This window comes from Moschus berezovskii, chromosome 1 (assembly GCF_049115385.1).
Source record: "Moschus berezovskii isolate FMDL1 chromosome 1, NW_MosBer_1.0, whole genome shotgun sequence".
In the NCBI taxonomy this organism is placed as follows: domain Eukaryota; kingdom Metazoa; phylum Chordata; class Mammalia; order Artiodactyla; family Moschidae; genus Moschus; species Moschus berezovskii.
Genome location: NC_142460.1, coordinates 120147104 through 120160167, shown reverse-complemented (window position 1 = coordinate 120160167; position 13064 = coordinate 120147104). Strand labels below are relative to the sequence as shown.

General features: G+C 39.5%; 1 protein-coding gene across 5 annotated transcripts in view; it reads right to left on the bottom strand.

The window, feature by feature from the left end:
* Window positions 1-13064, bottom strand: part of LRRC34 (leucine rich repeat containing 34) — an 18245-nt gene extending 5181 nt beyond the window's left edge. Inside the window, exons 1-7 of one of the 5 annotated variants that reach the window (XM_088839278.1) lie at window positions 12730-13064; window positions 7410-7530; window positions 6778-6896; window positions 6618-6682; window positions 5416-5499; window positions 2377-2505; window positions 427-522 (exon numbers count right to left, since the gene is read on the bottom strand). In XM_088839278.1, the coding sequence (XP_088695404.1) occupies window positions 427-522; window positions 2377-2505; window positions 5416-5499; window positions 6618-6682; window positions 6778-6896; window positions 7410-7530; window positions 12730-12979 (864 nt within the window). In that variant the 5' untranslated portion in view covers window positions 12980-13064. The remainder of the gene's footprint in view (window positions 1-426; window positions 523-2376; window positions 2506-5415; window positions 5500-6617; window positions 6683-6777; window positions 6897-7409; window positions 7531-12729) is intronic. The other 4 variants (XM_088839279.1, XM_088839269.1, XM_088839274.1 and 1 more) reach the window with 4 other exon arrangements.

The window sequence follows — 13064 nt, the reverse complement described above, 5'->3', positions numbered from 1 at the left end:
CCAGACCTCTCGGACTGCTATTCTTAGGCAGTATGCCATTATTACTTATGATTTCAAAGATGCACTGGTTCATCACATCAATATAACAAAACAAACAAATGGCAAAACAATTCACACTGGGCTCTTATAATTCTCTAGCCCTTAATCATTTATGTGTTCATCTTAAGCACTCTGCCCCTCACAGGTTTACCAACTGAGAATTAGTTTCTAAGAACAAAAGACAACATATTTGTTTAAATAAGCAACATCTAAAACCATATTTATAAAACTCTTACCAAGAATTTAAAATTTTCCATTCAAGTTTTCATTTGTAAATGGTAGTTTACAATTCTAAAAATACAGCGCATTCAAGAACCTGGACATAATCCTCAGTACCTTCGTTTTAGTCACATACAGCATTATTAACTGCTCACTTAGAATACATACCTGTTCACCATACAGTATGGGTCGGTTTAGGTTTAATCCCTTAATTGTTTGATTTTGAGTTAGGACTGTAGCAAATGCTATCACACTTTGCATTCCCTAAAAACAGATAAATTCATTAAGGAAACTGACAAAGTATATAAAGTAACCTCCTTAATATTTCAAGATCAGTAAAACTGGGCTCTGATAAATCAAAATTGTGCTCTTAAACGTTTAATTTCCTAGTTCTTGAATGTATGTTGATCAAATTTGGAAAAAACCCATCTTTAACATGCACAGGGAGTTTCTTAAGGTTTCCTTCGATGTTTACCTCTAGGTTTGCTCCTAAATCTTCAAGATTCTAGATTCTGATGTCAGACGTCAGACATGCGGACACACAAGTGGATCCCAGCTAGGGCTCTGTACTACTAATATATCCTTAATGCAAACCTCCTTTTATATTCATACTAACACACTTTAAATGTGTGTTTATGGCGGCAAACCATTACTAATCACATTTTTCACAACTCCAGTTGGCCCCTCTGCCTTTTGGAAGGGCCTGATCCTCTCGCGTCTCTGTGATGGATACACACCTAGTTGTTACACCAGAAAACCTGGGCCTCTTCCCACTCTACCAGTCCTCTTACCTTCCTGTCAGTTGATTGCCAGATCTTAGAAGCAAATCTTATAGATTCTGCTTCCAAAAGATGTCTAATTAGTCCATCTCTGTAGCTACCACCTCACCCAGGTTCTCATCACCCACCTGAACTAGTGCAGAAACTTCCTAAAACTGTATCACTTCCATAAACGGGAAACCATAAACCCTTGAAATAAATAGAAAGCATTTGTAAAAATAAATACGTGAATGTTAAAATTACTTCAGTCTATGTCAGTCATGCTACAGTTGGGGAAGCACTCTCAGCACCATACCACACTTGGGGAAGCACTCTCTGAGGGTCTGCATGTTCTGGATCCCTAGCCTGGAATATTCTGCCATGTCCCTCTGAAGGCAGCTCTTTCTCATTCTTCACAGATGAGGCAGCTCTTTTCATCCTAGTATTACTTCCTCAGGGATAACCATCCTATCACACAGATGAGCTCCTGCCTACCCATTATCAGAGTACTTTGCCATCTTTGTAGCACTTTGCTCTAATTTACTGATATTTTCCCAACTAAAATATAACCTTTATAAGGGCAGAGACTATATCTTGATGCACTCCTGTATCCTTAGAATCTAGGATTGTGACTATTATGTGCAGAAAATATACAGTTGACCCTAAAGAGCCAGGGGTCAATTGTATACCTTGGTATCCATGGATTCAAAGAACATTGACTCCTGTAGCAATTGTAGTATTTACTATTGTAAAAAGTCTGCATTTACCTGGACCCAACAGTTCAAACCCATGTTGTCGAGTCAACTGTATGTTGAATTAATGCTTTCCCCGTTCCTTCCTTACTGTATCTACCCACTTAAACTTTAGAGCCTATTACACCAAAGAGTCTCCTTGGCCCATCTTACTGTCATCCTGTCCCAGCGATTTTGCATTAACCTTTTAACTAGGTTCCTAACAGTAGGCCTGAAGGTTTGAAGGCATGTTTGAGAAAACGAAGCCTGGACTTTATATGAGGTCAGATGAGGGCTCTTAGAATTGTCTTAGGTTTTATGCTATAACTACTCACTGAAAAATGTTTCCACAAATAAAAAATTTATACAAATGAAGTATCTGTTTAATTAAAAGGAACATAAGATTCTTTAGAAAATCCCGTGCAAGTTAAAAGGGTAATAGATGGAAATTTAGGAAGATTTTTATTACACTGGATATTCTTCCATAAAATTATTATAATCTGATTTTTAAAGATTTTCTTTCTCTGATACTCGACTGTCATGTAGCTAGTCTCTTGACACTGCTCTGTGCTAGTTTCCAGGGAGAATGATCAAATACATGAGTGACTCTCATAACCAGTTTAACTCACCAGATCACAGTCACCCAAATCTAATTTCTCTAAGGATGAATTAATTTGTAGCATTGCAGCAAAAAACATTCCACCCTTATTTTCAATCTTGTTTCCAGTCATTCTTAGGTGTTTCAGAGTTCTATTCTTCTGAAAAGGAAAAGAGGCAAAACTGGATTAAAATTTTAACCCAAAGAATTCTCTTCAGATTACATGAGTTAGAAGATTGTATTACTGTTTGCAGACTCAGTCAGTTTTTCATGGAGATTGAACAGAATATATTCCATAAAGGTGTAACATTCAATTTCCCATAATAGGTAAAAATATAAAGTGTACAGTTTGGGAATTCCCTGGTGGTCCAGCAATTAGGACTCTGCACACTCACTGATGAGAGGTTCAGGTTCAGTCCCTAGTCAGGGGACTAAGATCCTGCAAACCACGTGGTGCAGCCAAAAGGTACAATTCACTGGATTTTACTTCATTCACAGTGTTGTGCAGGCATCACCTCTAATTTCAAAACATTCTCTTTACCCTTAAAGGAGACCCTGTACCCATTAAACACTTCACATTTCCCCGTATTACTTGGAAAGTGACACAATTTCTCAGACATTTGCAAAGTTCCTTCTCGTAATTCATTCTTTCGATAAATCGTTCACAAAATGACATTTCATTGTCCTAATGAATAAATATTTGAACCATAAGTGCACATGATTACCTTTCAAATTAAGTCAAACTCCCCCACCTCCCCCAAGAGTGGGAAGAAGGAAAGGATGTCCACTCTCACCACTTCTATTTTACATTGTACTGGGTGGGGCTAGATAAGGCAAGAAAAAAAGGCATACAGGTTGGAAAAGAAGCAAAACTTTTTGCATATGACATAATCTTATATGTGGAAAAATCTAAGGAATCCACCAAAACAAAAAAAGACCTGTTGGAACTAATATATGAAAAAACACATCCCATGTTTCTGAATCAGAAGACAAAACTGCACTATTCCCCAAGTTGATGTAAAGATTTAAAGCAATCCCTCTCAAAATCCCAGTTTGTTTGTTTGCTTTGCAGAAATTGATAAACTGATCTTAAAATTCATGTGGAAATGCAGGGGACCCAGAAGAACCAACACAAGGTTGAAAAGAACAAAGAAGACCCACACTTCTTCAAAACTTAACTACAGGACTACAATAGCCACAATAGTGTGGGACTGGCCTAAGAACAGACATGTAAAAGAATAGAGAGTACAGAAATAAACTCACATTTATAATCAGCTGACTCGACAAGGATGTCAAAATTAGTGGGGAAAGGACAGTTTTAACACAAGGTATTGGGTCAACTAGATAGCCACATGAAAAAGAATGAAATTACTCCTACTTTACTTCATATACAAAAATTAAAATGTGTCAAAGAACTGAATGAAAGAGTCAAAAACTTAGAAGAAAATGTAAGTGTTACTCTTCATGACTTTAGGTCAGATACGACTTTAGATGTAACACCAAAAGCATAAACAACAAGAAAAACAATGCATTTTATCGAACTACTAAAATTGGGTGCTTCTGAAGAGTCTACTAAGAAAGTGAAAAGGCAACCTACAGACTGTCAGAAGATATTTGCAAGTCATATCCTATAAGGGACTTGTATCCAGAAAGGGCAAAACATTTGAAAAGATAATTTTCCAAAGAAAGTATAGCAATAACCACTCAGCATGTGAAAAGATGTCAACATCATTATTCGTTAGGAAAATGCAAATCAAAACCACAGAACCTCTTCATACCCACTGCTGCTACTGCTGCTGCTGCTAAGTCGCTTCAGTCGTGTCCGACTCTGCGACCCCACAGACGGCAGCCCACCAGGCTCCCCCGTCCCTGGGATTCTCCAGGCAAGAACACTGGAGTGGGTTGCCATTTCCTTCTCCAAACTACGATAGCTCAAGTCAAAAAGTACCAAGTATTGGTGAGGATATAGAGAAATCAGAATACCCATACATTGTCGGTGGAACATAAAAAGGGGCAACCGCTTTGAAAAAGTTTGTCAGTCATTGAAGATGTTAAACAGAGTTTCCAAATGATCCAGCAATTCCACTCCAAGGTATATACCCTAGAAAATTGAAAACATAAGTGCACAGAAGAATGTGTGCAAATAAATATTCATAGTAGCATTATTCATTAAAGACAAAAAGTGGGAACCCAAATACCTGTTAACTAATGGATGAATGAAATGTGCAATGGAATATTACTTGTCAATGAAAAGGAATGAAGTATGTTACAACATGGATGACACTTGAAATCGTTAAGCCAGTCGGTAAAGGCCACATGTTATATGGTGATTCTATCTATATGAAATGGCCAGAATAGACAGGTAGAAAGTAGATATGACTGCAAGGTGCTGGAGAGTGAGGGAGAGAAGCATAGACAGGGATTACTAACAGGGTCTCTCTTCTGTGGGGAGGAGGTGTTCTAACAACAGTGATAGTGGTGATGGTTACAAAACTGAATATAGCTGATCACTGAACAACACAGGGGTTAGGAGCAGGGACCCCCTGTGCTGCTGAAAGTGAGTTTAACTTCACAGTTGGCCCTCCATATCCAAGATCCTACACTCGGATTTGACTGACCATGGATTATATCGTATTGTAGCATGTTTAGTGAAAGAAACCCATATATGAGTTTACCCATGCAGTTCAAACCTGTGCTGTTCAAGGTGTCCATTGTATACTAAAAAAGCCACTGACCTGAACACTTCCAAAGGGTAAATTATGTATGTGAATTATGTCTTAATAAAACTTGATTTTTTTTTATTGAAGTAGATTTACAATGTGTTAATTCCTGCTGTTCAGCAAACATATATTTTTTTATATTTTCCATTATGGTTTATCCATAAAACTGTATTAAAAGTGAGTTCAAAAGTACTCATGTGATATCTAAATGTTAATAAAGTGTAACAAAAAATATACATTCGCACAATATTAAAATAAGTTGACATTAACATTTGTTTCTGTTGGTTTCAAGGTAAAATTAAAGAAACTAAAATCCCCAAATTGTTAGTTTGAGGTATATGAATGCTTACATGTAGGGCTTTAGCAATCAGTTCTCCACCTTCAGGCCCAATGTCATTAAACATAAGATTTAAGTAAATGAGATTACGTTGTTTCTAAAATAAGAGAAAAGAAGCTATTACACATGTATTACTAGAAATCAATCAAGAATATATGAGCTGCTTTTTAAGTAAAAGTGTTTACCAGCAAAGAAGATCTTTATAACCAGGAAATTTCAAGGTCCAGCAAGACAAAGGACGATTAAGGAAAAAAAATCAACATTCTCATTTAAACAAATATAATTACAGGATAACAAAAAAGACTATATTAATATTTTTAGTTTTTTTTAAATTGGAGGATAGTTGCTTTACACTGTTGTGTTAGTTTCTGCTGTACAACAGTGTGAGTCAGCCATTAAGTATACACATAGCCCTCTTGAGCCTCCCTCCCACTATATTCATTTTTCATCAATGATTCATAGTATAGATGTGTTTTATGTACTGAACCATCATGTATCACTTTGCAAAAGATGACTCAAGAGGCTTTAGGTATGAGCTCTACTGAGACCATATACACAAATGTGTTTTTACTGTATTTCAAGTGTTCTAGCACAGTCAAGATCCTTGATATCTTGCAAAACTATGTTTTGTGAATATGTCACTAGACTAGGTGATTTCACCATAAACAGATCTGAGAACATTTTGGTGACTATGATTTTTGCAGCATTTTGATTTGTGGTTGTTGAAAATAACTTGGTTAGTTGTTTGTTTGTTTGTTTTCACTCCATCCTTGTATTCTGTGCCATTTCATGGGTATGAGAATTTTAAGATCCTTTTTGGCTCAATAGAGACACTTGCAGCCCATGAGAATGGGACACATAGCTACGAAATTGGGCAATTTAAGGGGAGAATAAAAAATTATATATGCTGCTTTAAACATTTTATTTTAGCTGAAAATACAGACACACACATGTATATGCCAATCTTCTGAGGTTGAAACAAAGCCTTTTCTTTAAGGACACCTGTTCTTATTGGTGGACCACACTACCTTTCTTAAATAAAACGCAACCATAAAGCAGCATTTCAGTTTGGTATCTCCAAAGTGAAGTCTACAATAAATGGTTAGTTTAGCAGGCTAGGGCTGCTGAAACCCTGCACATTCCAAAGAAAAGACTGGTTCTTAACTTGGTCCTGGAAGAAAAAAAATGAACAAAGAACATTTTGCAGTAAAATACCTGTAGCAGTCTTGCAGCGTAGTACGCGCCAACATCACTTAGGAGGTTGTATCTAACATCCAAACCTGAAGAATACAGATGAATAGAAGCTGGTATTCCTCCTAATGAAACTTAATCAGGAGAATGAGAGCAGGAAGGAATGATTCTTAAGGAGACATACCATTAATATATGAACTATTCTTTAAAACTCTGCAAAGAATCCGGAAATCTTCACCTGTTACCCTTTCTCCTGATACTGAGCGACTGTTACCAGCAATATTTAATGTGATTCCTACCGATCTGTTAAAATATTAAAAGGAAATCCAGTAAAGAAATAAAAATATTTTTCCTTCATGTTTAGTGACATCACTGGAGAGTATTTACTGGAACCAAGTACCACAATACAGATTTTTATCAAGTAACTTAAAAACTACTGAATATATACTACAGCTTTTGAAAAGCACTTTAATATATGCATAATTTAATTTCTCAACCACAGAAAAACCAAAGTATTCCCACTTGATAGGTAATGACATTGAAGACTTCAATGATTTGCATAGATAAACCCAGCTCACAGGAGTTAATGACAAATCTGGAACTCAGACTTGGGTAATGCTGGTCTAGTGCTTTTTTTTTTTTTTTTAACTAGACTACCTCCAAGACCTGTGTCAGTCATCTATGCTGAATCCAGAAAGCATGTCCATTTCATCCAGCATTTGCAAATGGCTTTCAAATCACTCAGTATTCCAGGAGTTTTCACACAGATGAGTATAGTGATTGTTCCTGATGCTATCGAGTATATGTCTTCCTTACCCTTTTTCAATTTCTTCATCCACTTCTTGGAGTATTTGCAATATACAAGGCTTAATTTCCTGGGACTTTTCCATACATAGGTCATAATAATATTCCTGGAGACCACCAATAGATGCTGAAACTTTTGAAAAATAAATGCAATACTTTTCATCACATATAAATTATCCCAGGAGCTTCCTCCCACCAAAATTAGATTTCTTTCAAAGATACAAACGTGTGTGTGTAGAGTCGAGTATGAGGGGAAGAAAAGGAAGAATAGAGAAAATAAAGACTGGGAGAGAAGAAAAATGCTGTTTGGAGAATTAGGGCCATAGAAGAACCCACTGAGGATGGGCAGACACTTAACTTGGAAGTGACACAAAAGGAGAACTAACTTCTGTTAAGTAATAGGCCTGGCAGCTGAGGAAAATGACGTCCAGAAAAATTAAGTATTTTGCCTGAAATCATACAGCGGAGTATTGAATCAAACTTGACTCCAAGCTTCCTTCCATTCTGCCATAATGGATTACGGTAACTCAAGTTTGCTTATAATGGCTTCAGATAAAGACAATTTTATCATATAGTCTAAACTCAAAAGGGATCTGAAAGATCAAGTCCAACAGGCTTCTTGAAGACCTTCTATACCCTGTAAGTTGATAGCATCTTTGAATACAGCTCTGTCTATTCTTCCTAGAAGAATAGGTCTCTCCAAGTTGAGACCTCACTCATAGAAGTGCTTTACCTACCACTGTCTTCTATTTCCTCTTTCTAAAGGTGCTTTTTCCCTGTCCCGTCACTAATAGGGAAGACAGAAACAAAACAGGAGTTGAAGTCTTCTTCCTCTGTTATACCTGCAGCTTTCCTTGATGCATCATCTTATTATTTTCAATACTACTTTTTAAAAAAATTTTATTGGAGTATAGTTGATCGACAGTGTTGTGTTGGGTTAGGTATACAGAAAAGTGAATCAGTTAAACATTATGTGTTGTGTAGGGTGTTAGTTGCTTAGTCCTGTCTGACTCTGTGACCCCATGGACTGTAGCCCACCAGGCTGTTCTATCTATGGGATTTTCCAGGCAAGAATACTGGAATAGATTGCCATTCCTTCTCCAGGGGATCATCCCGACCCAGGGATTGAACCTGAGTCTCCTGCATTGCAGGCAGGTTCTTTACTATCAGAACCACCAGGGAAGCCCACATACACATACATACATCCTCTCTTTTTTAGGTTCTTAGGCTTCGGTCACTGGTTCATTTCTGGCCTGAAGGTGGTGCTGGTTGCTTTGGGCTTCCCTTATGGCTCAGCTGGTAAAGAATTTGCCTGCAATGTGGGAGACCTGGGTTCGATCCCTGGGTTGGGAAGATCCCCTAGAGAATGGAAAAGCTACCACTCCAGTATTTTGGCCTGGAGAATTCCATGGACTGCATAGTCCACGGGCTCACAAAGAGTCAGACACAACTGAGCAACTTTCACTTTACTTCACCCATATAATTCATTACAGTGTATCAAGTAGAGTTACAGTAGGTCCTTATCTATTTTATATACAGACGTGTGTATATATCAGTCCCAATCTCCCAATATATCCCTTCTCCCCTCACCTTTGTTATTCTTTTAAAAGCATCTTTTTTCCAGGCCCAGGCTTTGCAGGGTAGAAGGTATGCTAACACTTTTCTTACAAGCACATACCACTCCCTGTCTCTTTTCTGTCTTAGCTTTTGTGTTTGTATGTCTCTTTAAGAGAGCTCAGCAATCTCACTACTCAACCACCCTGAGATCTTGAGGATCCAGCTTCTCTAAGTCTCTTCATCTCAAAAATGTTCCTTCATGAGTGGATTTCTGCACTATATGAACTAAAGAGTTTGCTAAACAAATGTGCAAAACAAGATTCAAGAGAAAGAACATTATGTTAAAAAGTGAAAGCAAATAATCTTTTCTTACAGTTATTTTTTTTTAACTTAAAAAAAAAAAAAAATTTAGGGAAATTCCGTAGTAGTCCAGTAGTTGGAACTCTGTGCTTTCACTGCCAAGACTCCTGGTTCAATGCCTGGTTGGGGAACTAAGATCCTGCAGCTGCATGGTGTGGCCTAAATAAATAAATAAATTTATCTTCATTTAATTCAAATAACTTGGAAATTTCAATATCAAAAGTAAACATTGATCAGCAATATCATTGCCAAAGAACCACTGCAACTGAGGTCTGGGAGTATTCCCTATTATTATTTTCCTTTTTCTATATACTTTTCCTCTTCAGTTAACATTATGAGCATCTTTCCCATTTTATTAGATACCGTCTGAAAATTTTTAACAGCATAATTGTACATAAGAAACCTTACTAAGCATAAAATAATAAGGACCTACTGTATAGCACAGGGAACTATACTCAATATCTTGTAATAACCTGTAATGGAAAAGAATCTGCAAAAGAACGTACATATATATCCTGTATAACTAAAACACTGTGCTGTATATATACCTGAAACTTAACACTATTGTAAACCAACTATACTCCAATTTAAAAACAATTTTTAAAGAAACCTTTCACTTATTTTAGGACATGTATTTATATATTTAAATAATACTTTATTTCATGTATTAAATAATACTTTAGCACAGTATTTCCCAAACTGTGTTCTGTGGAATACTAATCTACTACATGATCAAAGATATTCTAAATAGAATGGGATTTATTGTAAAATAAGTTTGAGAAATGATGAGTTAAACAAAGCTAAACAGATTTCTATCCACAGTAATTCTTGGGACATTTAAAACTCTCAGGTACACAAGGACTCCTCAAGTTGTTGAGCCCAGAGGGGAAGGAGGATAAAAATGCTCCTAGACTTAGGAGGCCATGGTTCACATGGAATACAATCCAAAAAATGCTCCTTTAGCACCCTCAACAGAAAATGTTAAAACAAGTAGACCTCAAACAAATTTACTTGGAACTGGGCTCCCACTGGGTTTCTTCCCTCTCCTCTGGCTCTTACCTTCCTTGGTATTAAAAATGTTAAACACAATCTCAGAAATGGAGACCCAATTGAAACAGAGGTAATTATCTGGTGGTTGTTTAAAATGCAACCTAGGAGACACAGATCCAAGAAGCACTTGAACTGTGTTCCACCAGACTACAAAATGGTGGCGACTTACAAAGGCAAAAAACCCAGGAGGTTACATAAATGGTTCATCAAGAATTGGGATTGGGGTTGGAGCTGGCAAGAAATGAGGTTGCTTGTTAAGCAAGGAATGACTGGGAGTCTGAAATGATTACAAAGTTGCAATGGTGGGAAGAAATTTGCTTCAGTCGTGTCCGACTCTGTGTGACCCCATATACCTAGCAGCTCCTATTTTGAAAACAACTAGTAGTGTCCTTGCAGAGAAGGCAGTGGCAAGCCACTCCAGTACTCTTGCCTAGAAAATCTCATGGACGGGGAGCCTGGTAGGCTGCAGTCCATGGGGTCACTAAGAGTCAGACACGACTGAGTGACTTCACTTTCACTTTTTACTTTCACGCATTGGAGAAGGAACCGGCAACCCCCTCCAGTGTTCTTGCCTGGAGAATCCCAGGGACGTGTGAGCCTGGTAGGCTGCTGTCTATGGGGTCTCACAGAGTCGGACACGACTGAAGCAACTTAGCAGCAGCAGCAGCAGTAGTGTCCTTGAGTCTGACACTGTGTTGTATAGACCCAATGGACTGTAGCCCGCAAGGCTCCTCTGTCCATGGGATTTTCCAGGCAAGAATACTGGAGTGGGTTGCCATTCCCTTCTCCAGGGGATCTTCCCTACCCAGGGATCGAACCCAGGTCGCCCACATTGCAGGTGGATTCTTTGTCATCTGAGCCACCAGGGAAGCTGAAGAAAACTGGAGTGGGTAGCCTATTCTTTCTCTAGGGGACCTTCCAGACCCAGGAATCGAACTGGGGTCTCTTGCACTGCAAGCGGATTATTTACCAGCTGAGCTACCAGGGAAGCCAATTCAAGTTCTCAGTGATGAAGGAATGCATCTGAAATCATATCCACAGCAGCCACCCAGCTCCATTTTGCATGCCTGAACCACAGTTACTCCATTTTGATTTTTAAATAATTTTAAATATGTCATCAAAGAGAAGAGAGGGCTGCCTTGAGAATTTCTCAGGTTCATTGCCTGCCCTCAGCTGGCAGAACCATATCCAAGACATGCAAACAGATGTAGACTTACAAGTCATGTTTATGTGAAGACATGAAGGAATCTTAGATTATAGGCTAAGCAAAGCCAAAGAATATGTATATTTAACTACCTGGCCATGGATTTAAAGTATTTTTGAGCCTCAGCTATATTTTTCTGCTACTCTCTCTTTTATTTAAAATTCAGCCAAGTATTGTATGTCAGGATTCTATGGCACCAACAATTTATTTCCTATACTGTATTCATATGAAGAGAAAATAATAAACCGGTTTTCAAATCGTAAAACAAAACCTAGGAATAACCAGTTCTACAAGAAAATGTCAAGAATTTAACCTAGATTAATGTTTAATCCACACCTGACTCTTGAATTCCAAATAATTTTTACCTAATATCCCGTTTAAAAATTACTAGATAACGGCTTATTTTGAAGGTGGTTACTCTTCTATTGGAACAGTCAAGTGCTGGGAGATTGAGGACTGAGGGTCAGTCAGACTTGGATGCTAATCCGGGAGGGCTGTATGATGTCAATTTACTGAAATTCTTTGATCTTAAATTTCCTTTTATGCTAAAAGCAGAGCATGTCAATACCCACCTCACAGTGCTGTGTGGGATAGGTAAGGCCTGTGGCACAATTCCCTACCTACAAGCACACAAGCATCCAAAATGGAAATGGTGAAGGGAGAGGGGTGCACACTTTCCGCTTAACATGAGAGTGACAGTGAGTCACTGAGTCGTGTCCGAGTCCTTGTGACCCCATGGGCTGTAGCCTGCCAGGCTCCTCCTTCCATGGAGTTCTCTAGGCAAGAATGCTTAACATGCTACCAGATAAGTCACGGGTGCAGAAATACTTAAAACCGCGCAGGCGTGAACGTGCAAAGAGTAGTCTCCAGAGCCTCTAGCCCACCTGGGCCCTGCTCTCTGGAGACTTCACAAAAAGGGGCCCAAGTAGTGCATGGAGACAGAGCGACACACACACTTGAATTCAGGACAACCCACCGCGGGAGCTTGGGGCTGCCCTCTCCCCCACGTTTGGGGGCCCCCGAAGCTAGGGTTCCTAGGGGCCCTCTCCCGCCGGGCAACCTCTGGCCCAAAGTCTGCTCGGAGAACTCGGCCTGGCCATGACGCCCCTCGCGCGTTTCCTCCGGGCCAGGCTGGCGCCGAAGGGACCCCCTGTTTCTTACCGCTATCGTCCACTGCAGCCCAGGCCGGCGTCGGGGTCCTAGAGGGAGCGGGAAGTGGGGACCCGGACGCCGGCCCGGCCTGCTTCCGGCTGAGCTCCATGCTCCCTGCACCCGCCGGCCGCGGCGACGTTGTCATGACCACCGCGCGCGTGCTCCTGCGCCGCCCGCCGCAGCCGAAGAGCTGCAAGCGGTGTGGCCCCACCTCGCGACCCTGAGCGCCTAGCCGCCTGGCTGTACGAACCTCTGCCATTACCTCCTCGGTCCCGGAGGCCTGGCTGGGCAGGTAGTGACCGCCGATGCTGTGGAGGCTCCTTGTTCGCCATCTGGGGCCTGGT